General features: G+C 31.6%; 1 protein-coding gene across 1 annotated transcript; it reads left to right on the forward strand.

Moving 5' to 3' along the window:
- Positions 1–16,035: 16,035 nt before the first annotated feature.
- LOC145599467 (protein JINGUBANG-like) lies at positions 16,036–17,262 on the forward strand. The gene has a single exon (XM_081655844.1). It carries the CDS (start codon positions 16,036–16,038, stop codon positions 17,260–17,262), a length of 1,227 nt encoding a protein of 408 aa, XP_081511970.1.

Raw genomic sequence — 17,262 nt, forward strand, 5'->3', positions numbered from 1 at the left:
AATACTTTTTTTAAAAAACTTTAATAGCCGCAATAACCAAGATGCGAGATATATCACGTTTTTACTACAAAGTAACAATTTTTTAACAAGAGTAACAATAACATGGACTACATGACTACATCCATAAAAAGATAGTCATGTCTACTTTTTCATATAGCCTAGAAAAGAAAAATATACTTTTAAGTTGTTTTCAGTAAATCAAAATAGGCCTTAAAACACATTAAAAGAACTTTCATTAAATATATAAAAAAAATTGCTTAAACACCGAGAACTAATGTTGCATCTCCTACAACCAACAACACAAACTTTATAATTGCTCAACTACAATGAGACAAAATCAATTGTACATAAAATTGACACAACTAGTTTATAATGTGAAATCAAAATTCATGAATAATTTGTCATTGCATGCGAAATTCGAATCTTTATTACCTAATCTTTATATATAATTGCAAATCAATTGAGGCCTAATTAGTCTTTGTAGAAAGATTCTTCACCTAATAATATGATGATTATTATTATGATATTAAAAAATGAAAGCGTGAATAATTAAACCTTCCTTTGAATTTTTATTTATACGAATTTTCATACTTCGAGAATACAGACTTCCCTTTTAAATGGAGGCAAGGAAGATAACCAATAAGTAATTGCAGTTGACCCATCAAGGTAGACGGTGGTTGTTGGCGTGCTGCTGATCTTTATCACAACTTTTCAATACAATGGACAACTAAAGCATGTTAATTCTGTGTTTTTAATTATGCATTTACGGATTAAAACTTATTTTTTAAATGTTACTACCTTTTAATTTAATGATTCAAACTAATATTTGTTGACTATTATTTTTGTGACTGTTGTGGCTGTGATTAAGAGTTGTTTAATAAAGTAAAGATTTGATCATATGTACAATAACTAGTCAAAACGTGATAGATAATAAACTAAATTTACATTTAAAACCTTGATGCTTATAAATCTTTAGTTTTAAAACAAATTACAATCTCAAACAACAAATAAGTGTCATGGACATTTTTTCGGTACTCCCTCTGCTTCATCTTTTGGTGAGACAAGATAGAATTAGTTAAAGTGGGAAAGATTGAACTTGAACCATTTTTTTGAAAGAAAGAAGTATAAATATAAGAATAGTGCAAAAGTCAAAGTGTTGTGATTATTACGAAACAGATGAGTAAAATCGCGAATTCACGAGAATAAAGAAAAGAATAATGGGATAGAGATTTGCAGCAAAAATAAACAGAGAAAAATAGAAATACATATATACAAAATCGAACTTTTTACACTATATTTCGTATGTATAATATACATCCATATAATCATATGCAAAAGTAGGTGCACATCTAAACCAAACAAAAACTAAATATAAAATAAAATAAAATAAAAGAGACGAGTCAAGGATACTCAAGTACACAAAACTTGACCAAACAAATCGAATCGAATAAAGTTATAGACATATATGAATAACCAAGATGATGATTAAGATCATATAATTACATGAAAGTAAGTTGTAACATACGTAATTTATAATCAATGTTTTTGGGTAGATTTTTGGTACTTGTCTTTGATCCAATTGAAACCCATAGAAGTACCCTGCTTGACCTTCTTAAAACCCGTTGAAGCAACTTCCTTAGTCTTATTAAGCCCTTCTTCGACCTTCTTCTTCGCGCCTCCTGATCCGTCGTTGTTGTTGTTCTTCTTCTTAGTCGTTTTACCATCGTACTCGTGGCTACCATAAGCTGGTTGCGGATCCCATTGATCCGCCCACGACGTCTCATAACTAGAGTTCCCTGCCATTGTTTACTTGAAAATATTTGATCTTACGAAAATAATGATATGGGAAAAAGAAGATAGGATAAATAGAAGGAATTGTTTGTTAGACAAATATTTGTGTTCAAGATTTTAGGACACTTTTCTAAGAAATGGTTTGAGAATTCAATGAGATTGGTATTTAAATATATGGTGCAAATGTGGAATATTTCAACCGTGTTGAATGCCTTGCTTGGACCGCCGTTATACTTTACTTCGTGTATTGTATTTCTGATTATTTTCTCCAATAAGTTAATATCGGTTATAGGAAACAAACCTAGCACCTTCCAACTTGATATTATCTTCTACACGAATATATTTTTCGATATTGATTATTATATATCATATTCCTAACATGTATATGGAATAGCTGTCATATTGACATAAAAATTGAGATTCGGCACGAGTGGATTATGATGTAGCGCGTAGGAGATGTCTACTACGAGTAGAAGTTAGACCACCTAATGTGAACCTTCTGATCGCATGAAAGCTGCTTTCCATTTTTGTCAACTTTTTAATTTACATGTTATTTCTAATTTCTAATATTGGCCATAATGCCATATGACCAGGGTTTGTACGTAATCAGTTACGGATCTAGATCGAAAGATTATTACTCCATACTACTGTACTATTTTTCTTTCATGTGAATGTTATGTAGTTTGTTTGGAGGTTAAAAAAACTCGAAAAACTCATCACTCTGTAAATTAGTAATTTTAACTGTCATATTTGTGTCAATAATATGTCATTCTTATATACTCCCTCGTATTTTAATAAGTGTTATACTTTCATCAATCGCGCATATCGAAACATGATTTTGACCATCAATTTATCTAATTATACGTTAGTAAAATTATAGGAAATTTTATAATATGAAAGTATATATTGCAATGAATCCTGCAATGTCTTATACAATAACATTTGTGTTTTATATATAAGTAAAATAATCAAGTCAAAAATTGTAACACTTATTAAAACACGGAGGGAGTAATATTGATCATTACAGAATAATTAATACAAAAAATTAAGTGTAGTAGGCTATCTTTCTCTTTACCTAATATTTATCAAATTTAATTTATTTTTACTAAATATAAATTATTTTAGTTGATTAAAACTTAATTTCTTCAAAAAAAAAATTGATTTTCTGCTATATGTAAGTTACTGAGCTAGATCATACTTTTATAAAATGAACTTATTTTTCCCAAACTTGACTTATATTTTTCTGAATTGAATAAAAAAAATTTGGAGCATGATGTAAAAGAAATTGGTATATCTAGAAGCTGTTGGTCCAAGTTTAGAAGTAGGCATAAAAAGTCCACCAACGGCAACTAAACAGTCAGAATACAATAGCGTCTAACTACACTCTAGACGTCTCTAGAAACTTCACCCTGCATGACCTGCCCATCAACACATTGAAAAAAACCTTATCAGATCAATATCTATTTTTTTTTTGGGAAATTATCGATGGTACACCTAAGGTTCGGGCTTTTATCAATGGTACACCAACTTAGTTTTTGTTTATCAGCGGTACACCCATGGTTTCACACGATTATCAACTATACACTTAACGTTAAACAAACGTTAAGTAAAGGTTAAGTTGGGGTTTAATTTGATTTTTTTAACTTAAAAAATTCCCTCCTTTTTTTTTCCCTCTTCATTTTCCCTCCTTTATGTACTCTACCCTACCCACCCCCTCTTCCTCTATATATAATTTCCCTTCTTTTTTGATTTTCCCTTTTCACACACAAACATACATATATCTACTCAAACACACCCAATTCGAATTATTTGTGCAAAAAATACAACAATAAAGCAACAAATAATAATCACAGGCACATTGTGCATAATTTAAACCATAATTTGCTAACAATTGTACATGGAAACCCAAATTCAACCATTTAAACAAAAAATTCATTTACTACCAAAACTAAGTGAAAGTCAGAAAATCTAAGACTAGATGAAAACTTACCTTAAGCGATCAACAATGAAGTGCGGAATTTGCTTGAATTTTGTTCAATTTGCCCGTCGATTATGGAACCTTACAGCAGCAGAAACAGGGGAGAGAGAAGGAAGAAGAAGAAGAAGAACGATCTTCTGACTTAGGAGTTTTTAATATAGGTAGTTGTGGTTTTAAAGGAGCGATTTAATTTATGTGGAGTAGGGGGGCAAATTAGACATTTCATTTTAAGTGGATTAACCTAAAATTAACCTTTAATTAACGTTTTATTAACGTTGGGGTTACTGTAGATGAGTGTATTAAACCTTGGGTGTACCGTTAATAAACAAAAACTAAGTTGGTGTACCATTGATAAAAGCCCGAACCTTGGGTGTACCATTGATAATTTCCCTTTTTTTTTTTCCTTTTCTAATTAATTTTAAAACTATGTTAAAATCTTAAACTAAATTCAAACATTTTTGACATATTCAGTAGAAAAATTGAGAATTTTCTTTATTTGGTCAAACACTTCTGGACAAAGGAGTGATTATGACGTTAGAATGTTGGACAATGGACATATTTCTAGGGTAGTTGCATGATATGACAACACGACATGAACCACAAAAAAGAAAAGAAAAGAGGATAATGTTTAATTAAATAATTCGATACTTGACACAATACGATACGATCATTTGACGCACACATCTAATTAGGGGATTGATGATACTTCCACCATATCATATTGTTCTTTCTACTTGGAATATTTTTGTGAAACAAAGTTGGTCAAAGTAGGAAGATCATATGAAAAGAAGGGAGTATAACTTATGAACGATGCATGTTACATTGCTACTAAAAATCCAACAATTAAATAATATTTGTAATTTATATGTTTGTTAAATAACTGAGTCAAAACTATTATATGAATGGTGAAAAAAGTTAAAGTATAATACATTAATATTAAAAATGGAGGGAGACTAGTTTTAATGCAAAGTATAACACATCACGATCCATGATGCAAACAAGAAAAACAAAAGGTTAGCGCTAAATAATTTCCGTCATATTTACTTATAAAAAAAGAATCACAAATTCAACGTTTAGAGTATAGAGGCTCTGATACCATGTCATAAATAAAGAGAATAGTTTTCTGTGTATTGTATTACGGTATGCACAATATATTTATACAAACTAAGATTAGAGATTAGAGCTTATACATTGGCCCATTACTATACACATTATATGGCTAAACAACATGACTAATGTTATTAATTAAATGACCGGGTTAATATTAAGGTTACTCAATCAAACAATTCATTTTCAAATACAAATATGAGCACAATATGACATGATATATTTACCAGCTCCAATTACCTCTTGTACCATTATTATCATGAATTTAAATTGATATTTATTCTCAATCAAAAGATAATCAATACTTTCATTAACAAACCTTTAGATAAGCCTATCATGTTTGAGAGTTGAGAAACATGTAGTAATTGTATGAAATGGATCAAAGCAGTAAGGTCAGTAACACGTTTCATAACCCAAATGGACCGAAATCTGTTTAAATTGGGCCAATTTTGGCGAGATTGAAGAAAACGACACCTTGAAAGTTGAACTTAACCTGTTCGTGCAGTCCACATGTTAGTGCATGCGCTCAGTCGCACTGATCAATTTTCTAAAAATTCACCACAGCAACCAATGGAAATTCTAGCTTTAACGACATGTTCTCATACGATTATTTTCAGTTCAGTTCAGTTTAACTCTAATAAGTTCAGTTCAATTCAGTTCAACTCTAATAAGTTCGGTTCAGTTCAGTTCAGTCAACGAGAACAGGCCCTATAATAATATGAGGTGATCAACTATGTTTTGTTCCAGCCCGCTAATTCGATCTGGTCCATAAAATTACGACTTTGGATAAATTTATAATTTTAGTTAAAAATCTAAACTCACTCCGAAAAAAAGGGGAAATGATTTTGGCACACCAAAATTGATTTTGGCACACCCCTATGTGAGAGCATAATTTTCTATGCTTGACATAGGGGTGTGCCAAAATTAATTTTCGAAAAAAGCCTATAAACCTGTTTTAACAAAAAAAAAGAGAAGCTCAACACTTTTTGTGAAGTTAGCAAAAGCAATGTTGTTACAAACTTACAAATGGTTTATTACTAGAAATATTATGAAAGTTATATTGAGAAAAATTTAACAAAATTTTATCTCACTAAAAGTCACAGCATATAATCAAAGAAAAATGAGCGAGTAGTCTAAACATTTTATTCTTTTTCACTAAAAAAATACACCAAAAAAATAAACAAACATCACTAGTTTATAATGTTAAGCTTGTTTGCAAGACATTGATAAATACAAGTAGTTATAAAATGATGTTACATCTATTTTCATACATAAACTATTATGTCCATGGTAATGAAACTCCATACAAGATGCATAATTTCTTCATTAATTTACTTTATAATTCATGACCCACTAATGGGCTCTTGTCAAAAGACTCAAAACCTAGCCATCTTTCCAAAAAATATCATTGAATGTAATTTGTGTTCAAGTAACATTGTTAATTTTGGTCATGTTGATTATCACTGTAAGCCCACAAAGTCTTTGACCCATTTCAGTAACCACTAAACCAATTGAAGAAAATGGGTTAGGACCAAGAATACTGCACACACTAACAGTCCAACACACATGAAAAATATCTTTGTTCTATCCAACAAATTGTAGTTTTTACTTAATTTTATTCTAATTAATATCATTTAATAATTAAGTTAGATTTTTAAAATTTCTTGTTATATTAAGTTGTAACTTGTAAGTTAGGAGATTATAAGTTAGTTCTTATTTGATAATATACATAAGCTTAGACGAGTCCACACTCTTGTGTAGAAGGCAAACCTATGACAATAAAGAAACTATATATGCTTCTTACAACCACTAAATACTTTAACACAAATATTATAATTTCATAAGATGTATGTACTATTTTCCTAAATACTAGCATAATATTTGTGTGGAAATCAAGCCATATTATGGTGTGACCTATCCTATAATTAACGTGGTATTAGAGCTAGGTTGAGACTTTAATGACTTCAATATACTCTAGAACAAATAAACCAAAAAAAAAAAAAAAAAAAGTAAACGAACTCTCTTACTCACATGTGGATGCATGGGAGTCTTGGGACTTAATAAAATTAATATTTTGCAGCATAAAAAATCACACGCGAGTTTCTTATGTTGATGTTTTTTTAAAAAAATTTAAATACTTAGTGAGGTTACATCTTAATATTATCATATGATTTTACAATGAAATCTCATACGATCTTATATTTGGTTATTAGTTTACTTCTCTTTCTCTTGATTAAAAACATGTACAACACCTATCCATACTTAACATGATATCAATGCCACGCCCATATCCTTATTTTAAGGTGAAATCACAATTTTATTTTAATTTGAAATCACATTTGATGTACGACTTCTATTTACAGACACATGTGGCTCTCTTTAAGAAAATGTACCCTCTCCACAACTCCACCCCATAATTTCTTTAGCTTGTACGTGAAACAATGAGTCACCTTGTTATTGCTTCATTCATGTTCGACCAACCATCACATAATCACATGAATTCCCCTAGAGACCTAGACCTTCATTAACAAACGAGGAGAGTCTTATCATAGACCTATTTCTCATCCATAATAATTATTCTTTAAGATTGATTTCATGTTGGATGTCATATTTTTGATGTCATGTAACATGATTTGTTCATTGAGTTCATTCATATACGAAGTATTATAAGATCTCAACTAAATTAATTTGTCTGCGTAAATCCCACCAAATAGATAAAAGGTGCAATCCTAAGCAAGTTGCACTACGTCTTTCCCATGAATAAAAAGTGGCTGCAACACTCAACCTTCCACTACACCCTAAAGTAGAAACATGCAATTATAGGGTGATTTGTGAAATAGGGAAGGAATTGTTAATTATAATTAGGATTAAATCTGAGTATTTTAAAGCGTTAATCAACCTAATACTACCATTTATGTGGTTTGTTTATAGTTAATACTTAATCAAACTTGATTTGACGATCTATTATTAACTTTGGTTTGTAATCGTTCATATGATTTTGTGTTTTATGTGTACATGTCCATGTGCACCATGCCCACTCCCTAGCCCCCACTCTTGCATAAAAAACAAGCATATAATTCTATTTTCTTGGTTTGTAACATGCATAAACCTCAACAATGTTATTCTAAAAACATAAAAAGTAAGTGGAACATTTGACAAAAAAAAAGAAAAAAAACCAGAGGAAAAAAAAAAAAAAAAAAAACATTGAGCACTCTCTAATCCTCATACATCTTACACGAGTTGCCTTAAGTATCAACACTCTCAATTCATGAAAAAAGTTAGTACAAATACTTAATATATATTACAGTACCATATCATGCCATTTATCTTACAACATATCTTTCATGATGATTAATCAGTGTAATAATCAATCTACACCTTAACACATATACATCTTTACTAATAATTTTTTTACAATTACATTAATCTTAGACATACTAATAAATTTTTTTTTTTTTTTTGACAGAAAGCTTCTATGATTTATGATCAAATGGATGGAATACCTAACTTTAAACATTATTATTAAAAAAAAAAAACAAAAATAGTCTTAATAATATTAGCAATATGCATTAGTCAACCATAACCTTAGAAACATTCATTACATAAAAACTAGATTTCAATTATTATCTATTGAATGTTGTACACAAATTTGAATGAATACAAGTATACATCCATTATCATAAGATTCTAAACACTTGTAACAATAAAAACAAATCATGGTACGCTCATAATAGAGAGTCAATCTATAATCATCAACCATCGAAAACTTTATGAGTTTTCAATATTAAAAAAAAATAAAGAGAAAAAACTTTCATGAATTGCATTTGACACGCATACACTATCGATATTAAATTTTACAATAATTTCATCAGAATTAATACAATAATCTAAATCAATTTATAAATCACTACTTTAACAAAAAAAAATGTCACAAGTTATACATGTTCAATGTTTGTAATGATCAATGTTTGTGACTTTACAAAAGATACACTAATCTCCTAATCAAACAACAAATAATTACAAAATATTAATCGGTTATTAGATGATTAATTCTAAATAAATAGACCAAATCATAAGAGTACCTTTAATAAAAAAAACAACACTAACAACAACAACAAAGCGAAATATTACATTTATAGCGTGCTCTACATATGTTCCACTAAATTTGAGTTAATTGATTTGTTCAAAAATTATTTACATTTGTGTGTGTAAACCTATAACATGAACTTGTTAAAAGTATCATCCTCATGTTTAACTTATTCAAATCTATTATAGCTCTTTGAAACTTATGTAATTGATTTTTGCTGATATTAATCAAATTTACTCTAGAAAATACTTTATGTAATTTCTTTAGCTATTAAATCTATCGTATATCGATAAATGCTTGTCCATATTAGTTTAAAAATTGTACAACTTTTCTTCAACATTTTAAATCGTACTTATATGTGCAATATTTGGAAATAAATTTTGGGTTTTGGAAACAAAGAACAAAGGGAGAGAAATTACTTGAAAACATTATAATTCAAAACATAATACTATAGTAAAGAACATACAACTTTCATGCACATTCAAAAGAATCTAAACAAAAATGAGTAAAAATCTATACAAAAGTAAGATGATCTTAATAATTAGGTTTGTTGCAAGATGATTGGAGGAGGTTTGAGACGTGGCAACATGACATGAATCCTAAGATTTTATTTCCAGAACTCAGGTGAAAGAAGAAATGATGCACCATCTCTAGAAAGTTGAAACTTGGCCAAATATACACAAGCATACAACTTATAAACTGAAAAGAAGTTTCAACACATGTGTTAAGAAATCAAATCATGATTGAGTGAGCACATGGAGTGATTCCCATTTTTTTTTATCTTCATTCATCAATGAATTCAACACCTACTCCTATCCTATACACATTATTGCCCCTTATTAATCCGTTCATTTCATAGTATTTGCGACAATTTGATTGGAACACTTGTCAGTACATAAGTTTGACTATTAATATTTTTAAGTACATATTCGTAAACAATGTAAAAAGTTAAAACTCTAAAACGTGGATTAAAAGTTACTCGTAGATCTACCACCATTAATATAACATGTTGGCAAACTATAAAAGTTGAAAAATTTCGATAATGAATGTAAACATATGAATATTGTAAAAGACAAAACTTTCCGCGATTAATATTAAAACAGAAGTAACTTTTAATCATAAAAATACTACGCATAAAATAATAAATAAAAATTGAAAACAGAAGAGTACCTTTAACAAAAGCTGTCCAGAACATGTTAGGAGGATAGGGTTCCATATGCAAGCAACAATGAAAAGGAATTCTTTCCATAAAAGCTTAGAGAAGCAAGTACAGTGTGTTTATTTCCATGAACTATGTACCAAACAATTCTCAATACACAAGTAAATTATGCACGGAGTAAATAGCATCAACACATTATACATAAACATATACATATTAGACAACTAACATATTTGATGTATGTTTAACATAAAAAACATCAGAAATGCAGGTTGAACTAGGGGATACAAAAGTGAATTAACATTGGCAAATTAATATTTTCGTGACACCTTTACGGAAATTAAATTCCTAACTTCACCACCTTGTCCATGCCGATATGTCAGACCCTTGACAATGTATTTTGAACCAAAAACATGAGAAGTTATCTACTAGTAATAACCAATGCAAGGCCGACACTTGGATCCATTCCACAAGAGTAACATAGGATTTGGGAAAATTATCTTGAAGATCAACTCTATTAGCAAAGCTGGAAAATCTAATAATTTTCATCATCTTAATGCACCCATATAATAAGAGAGCTAACAACTAATTGGACAACTAATGTTTAAATTAAGACCAAGTTGGTTGCTTTTCCTTTCCCATGAAATGAGTTTCAGGGTCCCAGATATAAAATTCTCCATACAAAGATCTTAAACAAGATAATACAAGTAGCATTTAAAAATACCAGCAGATATAAAAGATTCAAGGTCAATTCATCATGTACGGAGTACACGTACAAGCACACGCGCACGTATACACAGTTTGTCTAAATTTGGCTTTCTAGAGACAACCAGAGCATTACAATGGTAAGCTGAAGCAAAAAAAATCCATCAGAAGTTTAAGAGCACTTCAACATCTACTTTCTGCAATGCTTGTATGGGATAAAGAGAGGGTAAAAACGGAAAGACATCATCATAAAGAGAGCTGCTTTCAAGTTTCCTTAAATTACAATACGTGATTCAGGCTATAATAAGGTGATTTACCTGTCACTAATATCAATCTACCAGATGTATTTTGTATGTTGCATGACGACAAGTAACCAATAATAAAGCGAAAGGGATGGATTAACAGCAAGATATTTGGCTATGTTTCCAATCAGACTCTAGAAGCCTTCCCTAAACATGGGGTGATAAACTGGTAATGAGCTTAGCAGGGTTGTGAACTATTTAAAATTCAACCTGAGAAGTTCATGAGTCAAGCAGGACTAGTTCAAAATATTAGCCAAAATCTGAGTCATAGGAAAATTCTAACATATAGCAGTGTATAAAGTTGTCACAATTTTCAAGCTCAAGTTGAGTAGATAAGTTAAACTTGATATTCTGAGTCTGAAAAGTTCCTAAACTCAGCTCAAGCTAACATGCAAGTGTGACAAGTTGCACCATGCTGAACAAAGGTCAACTCATTTATCACCCCTTATTCTGAATTGAAGATAAACAGTTTAACAAGATCTAATGGCAAACATACTTACTGTGATGTACACTAACATAATACAAAAACATGGCTGTCAGTCTCGCACATTTATCAGTATTGCAGCAGAAAGCTGCAACCAAACCTAGCTGTTTATAGTCATGGCCCTTGTGGGCTTAAGAGTGCGATGTGAAATTCCACACATGTATTTCCAGAAAATCTTCCGAATTCTTGCAGGAAAATAATGAACCAAAAGAACATGCAACAACAATGTTACCATTAACATAACAGAAAGGATTTCAGATGCAGCATCAGAATTCATTTCTCTAGTTGTGGACATAAGACTTTCAGGTTAGGTGTTTCCTACCATGCTATTTTGAGTGCTACAGATGTCAGACTTCGAAACCAATTGTACCAGCTCAAAGACTCCTCAACGGTTGATATTTGATCACTTTCCAACGGCCAAAACCAACCGAAACTTAATCAAGTGAGGTCAAGATGATGGTACTCTCACCAAATGCAAGAAATTAGCAAAAAAACAGTTATCTTGTGAAAAATAGAATTAAAGGACGAAACAAAAAGACCGTAAAAAAATAGGTCTGTGAATCTACATTGCACATTTGCACATGGGTCGATTCAAATTTCCATCTAGGGGTCTTAAAGCCTAATCTAAGGACATTGTCGCGTTGATGCCAAACTATAAACATCTTATTTTTAAAGAAACTATTCAAGAAAGAGACACCCACCAAATCAAAAGCGTGAATGTGATCAAATAACTCTAAAAAAGTATAAAACGTGCAATATGGTAATACCCTTTTACTGATCCAAAGCATTTACTGCACAATAAATGAAAACCATCCTTAAGGAAGAATCAAAAGCTTAAACATACTCTCTTTGTCCGGAATGAAAAGTCACTCGTGCCATTTAGGAAGAATAGAAATGTTGTCACCTTTTTAACTGTAGCAACAATCTATAGTTCTATAATGTGAGAGTATTATGATGATTCATGTTGTCATGCTGACTGATAAGCAAGACAATCCCTGGAAAAATTATTTATTAGTCCAAATGCCAAGATCTTGGAAGGTGTAACAATATCACATTGCATTTTCGATCTTAAAGTAACAGTTTAGAATGTAAACAAACAAATTAAAAATGAGGAAAAAAAAAAAAGGGAATATAAAGCTTAAGAAAAGCTGCTGTTTGGATCACTACCTTCATATAGCCTATTTGCTCTGAATTAGGACAGAAGAAAACACAATATAATTACTTAAAAAGGTTAACTTTATGAGCAACCAAACACAAGACAGCAGTTACCAAAATAAAACAAAGAAATGTGAAATTTTGATATCAAATTAAGGTAGCCAATTGAATTTTTACCGACCATCATAAGTGACAACGGCTGCTGCTTTCGGCCTAATCTAATTTTGTAATAGTATGTATATAAGTAGAACGGATTTTAGTTAAATTATTTGCTATTTTTGGCGCACTTTCTAACCACTAAACACAATCAATTTCTAAATCATTTGTTCAACTAAAACTAATCACAGATAAACATAAATCAGAGAAAACAACAAGAATAGCCATCACTGTTACAGGGAATGATATAATTCACAAGTAGCCATGTTAATATAATCAAGAAAAGATACATTGGTTAAAACTTGAGTGGCATATAACCAATGACATTGTAAAGATTCCATTTTTGTCTTTCTGGATTCAAGGTTCCTAGAGAAAGTAGGCATGGCTTAGACATGTGGGGTGGGATGAAAAAATGACATACAGAGTATCACTCTTTGATATTGGACAAAATGATACACTCTTGAGGGTACTTAAGTCAAGTAAATGGTTAAAAATTGAATTAAGAAACAGGTTTATATTATACTTAAATTTTATCAACTTCTTTGATGATAATTATTTTGGAAATAACCAACAAAACTCAATAACTGTAAATGATCCAGGACTCTATTTACATTTTAGAACCAATTTTCAACCATTAGATTTTGATGGTCATCTTTAAATGACCGGCAAAGAGTTTATAGGGGAAAAATAAACTACAATTTATTTCAAAATAACATCCTCCAAGCTCACTAATTGCCTTTTTAACATCAATGTATTTAGACTAGTAAGGAAGATAAACAAGCAAAAAGAAAAGAGGAGCAATTAGGACCGCAGTTTCAATAACTAATTCCAAGAACATCTTAATAAGAGCTAGGACAAAATTTTTAAAAAGCATCACTTAGCCATCATGGCATCCATGAAACTCCTACCTTTTTCTTCTTAACAAATGCAGAATATTAGCTGCTTGATTTCATGTCATGTGTCTTGAATCAGAAATATCTAACAATATAAAACTGGCCACATTACCCTAATGGTTAGTGCTCAGATGGCTGACTATTCTGTCAAAGCACCATAGAAAAGGTCAACTCCTAAGGGTTTTTAGGGTTAAAAAAAAGATTACCTTCAACACCAAGACATTAAAAAAGGGACCTAGATCTTTATAGCAAACTGGCCAGACACTACTGATATAAATTCAAATAATAGGCCATACCTTTATGTAACAAATTACCGTCTACACATACGAGCACATTAACTTATTGTGAAGCCTTAAAAGTAGCCACAAAACAAAATAGGAAGTAGCCCTAATGGCTTCTTAGGTAAGTGGTAATGAAAAGCAATAGAATCATGGGTAATAATAAGAAAACACCCATTTTGACTGTCTATAATAATATTAACCCTCCTTTCTTCACAAGTGTCCATTGCTGGTTAAATCATTTTTTCTGAGCGGTGGTGAATGGTGATAGAAATGTATAAATCAGAACATATACTGAAAGGTTAAGTTGTTAGACCAGACTTAGATAGCATACTACCCTTGCAAAATCACACAACATTGCGTACAAGCCTAGTAGACCGAAAAATAGTATGAGACGATCTCATAAGAGACTTTGCCTACAAACAATACTAATAGGATAATCATGGCAGTATGGCACTATGAGTGTGGTAGACAAGCATGGAAGAATGAATAGTATACTGTTACAGTATAATCCATCAATTAGCAGATTCCTGAATTAATGGAGATGCCAAGGTTTAGGGTACTCCAAAACGCCTAAAGGCTCCTCTAGTAGTCTGCTAAGGAATTTATCAAATATCAACAATGTGACATCGACTTTGATGCTAATTGTACTCCACTAAAAAACAACCAATTCACAAACTTTAAGGAAATTAATCTGAACTCAGCCTTATAATCTCAGAAGATGCCTATTGGCTATTTGTTTCCTAACCATATTTTATCTAGACATATATATTAAAAAAGTCAAACCACATAACTCAACGTAAAATAAAAAGTCATACCACACAAAAGATATATTCGTATCTGAGTAGATATAAACTATCAAACCAAGTCTTATACAGAGTAATAAAATTAGATTACACAAAAAGATAAAAGAATACATCTGACTAAACTAAAGATTAGATTCCTTCAATAACCATTGGTTTCAACTACTCCAAGCAAAGTGTCGAACTTCTATCCAATTACCAAGGTCATAATCTTTGTTTAGCAACTAATATATTGTGCCAACCAATCATCCAATGAAAGCACAGCATAAAAACAAAACTGATTAGCAGGCATAGATCAGACAATTACAATTTAACAATATGGATAATCTGCTTAAAGGTTTAGAATACATGGAAAAACTATTAAAACATTGGCAAGTAGAAATATACAACTGTGTATTTGTAAACTAGAATAGTGGAGGATGCCTTTTGTACTCCCAATAAGAAGACCAATATATATATTTTTTTTTCTTCGGGTGTAATGAGAGCAATAAAGGCAAATGATGTAAACGAGTTTTGATCTTATACTGCTCCTCAAGAGTTTAACTAAGGGCCTGTTCTAATTAACTGAACTGAGCTAAACTGAATATTTTATAAGAGAAGAAAATTATGAAATGAACCGAACTGAAAATAATCTTGAAGAGAACAGACCCTAAGTTACTAAGGTAGTTGATCATCCATATAAGAAAACCGATATTTTAAATGGTTTTTTTTTATACACTTTGAAATTTAAAATTAATTTCTGGCGTGTGTAAGGATAATAAGTTAAGCTTTGTAACTAATATTTTAAAAAATGGACTTACAAATCATAGATGAGTTTAACTTTTAAGTTTGGTGTGAATTACTTAATCAAAATCAATAGTCTACGTCAAAAACTAGTAATTCCGTGACCCCTCTACCCAAAGAATTGCTACCTCTATATAAGGCATTCCCTCTATCAGGATATCTATTCTCTCCACTCTTTACCACCAACAGATATTCAATTTTTTTTTTATGCTTTTCCAAAAGATATTAACCTATTCAATCATTCATCTTTCTCACATTCAATCATTTAAAATTCTCACATTCAGCTATTAGTTCCACAAACTCATCCCATCTTTGCTCTCAATCTTTTCCTTAATCCCTTCTGTCTGCAATAAAATGCAGACTTCAACATCTCATTCAAGTTCTTTCTCGAATGAAGATTCTGAGCATGACCACTATGATTCAAGGTCAGCTTCCTTCTCTTCGCTCCCAAGCCTCCCAAGAGTTCCTGGCCTTACAGTGCATCCCAATCAACTAAGCCATCTTTCCAGCGCCTTAAGCCAGTGCATAACCACTCTCACAGGACATACCTCCTACATATTCTCTCTTACTTTGGCTGGGAAATATCTCTACACAGGCTCCTCGGACAATGAAATTCGAGTATGGAAACGTAACCCCTTCAGCTATGACGCTGATGAAGAGAGCCTAGCTAATAACGTGGTGGCAGTTGGAAAAACTGCAGTGAAGTCTCTGGTTGTTTTAGCTAACCAGCTCTTCAGTGCACATCAAGATTGCAAAATCCGGATATGGAAGATAAAAGCCCAGGAACCATTTAAGAACATAAAATATGAAAAAGTTGCTACCCTACCCACACTTGGTGATCGTACTAAGAAACTTCTAAACCCAAACAACCAGGTTGAGATTCGTAGACATAAGAAATGTACATGGGTACATCATGTTGACACTGTCTCTGCGATAGCTTTATCGCAAGACCAGTCCCTGCTCTATTCTGTTTCATGGGACAGAACACTAAAAATCTGGCAAACATCTGACTTCAAATGTTTGGAGTCAGTTACGAATGCACATGATGATGCAATAAATGCAATTGCAGTGTCTTTTGATGGAGATATTTACACAGGATCAGCAGATAAGAAAATCAAAGTATGGAAGAAACTCCCAGGAGACAAGAAGCATACTCTGGTCAACACGCTGGAGAAGCACATTTCAGGAATAAACGCCTTAGCACTTAGTCCTGATGGGTTGTTGTTGTACTCAGGGGCGTGTGATAGATCAATATTAGTGTGGGAAAAGAGTTGTGATGATGATAGCATGGAACTTTTAGGAGCACTAAGGGGCCATACCAAAGCCATATTGTGCTTGGCCACCGTTGATGACTTGATTTTCAGTGGTTCAGCTGATAAAACTGTACGAGTTTGGAGAAGGGTTGAAGGAAGCTATGTTTGTCTGGCAGTACTGGAAGGACACCAGGGTCCAGTCAAGTGCTTGACTGCAGCAGCTGATGCTTACTATCCTCATAATAGCATGCCATCCTCTAATTATCTTGTCTATAGTGGCAGTTTAGATTGTGATATTCGAGTATGGCAGGTGTTGGTATCTAATTAA

This window comes from Chenopodium album, chromosome 20 (genome assembly GCF_948465745.1).
Source record: "Chenopodium album chromosome 20, dcCheAlbu1.1, whole genome shotgun sequence".
Classification (NCBI taxonomy): domain Eukaryota; kingdom Viridiplantae; phylum Streptophyta; class Magnoliopsida; order Caryophyllales; family Amaranthaceae; genus Chenopodium; species Chenopodium album.

Excerpts from the sequence above, each read along its gene's own strand:
- LOC145599467 (XM_081655844.1), top strand. The coding sequence starts at position 16,036 with ATGCAGACTTCAACATCTCATTCAAGTTCTTTCTCGAATGAAGATTCT.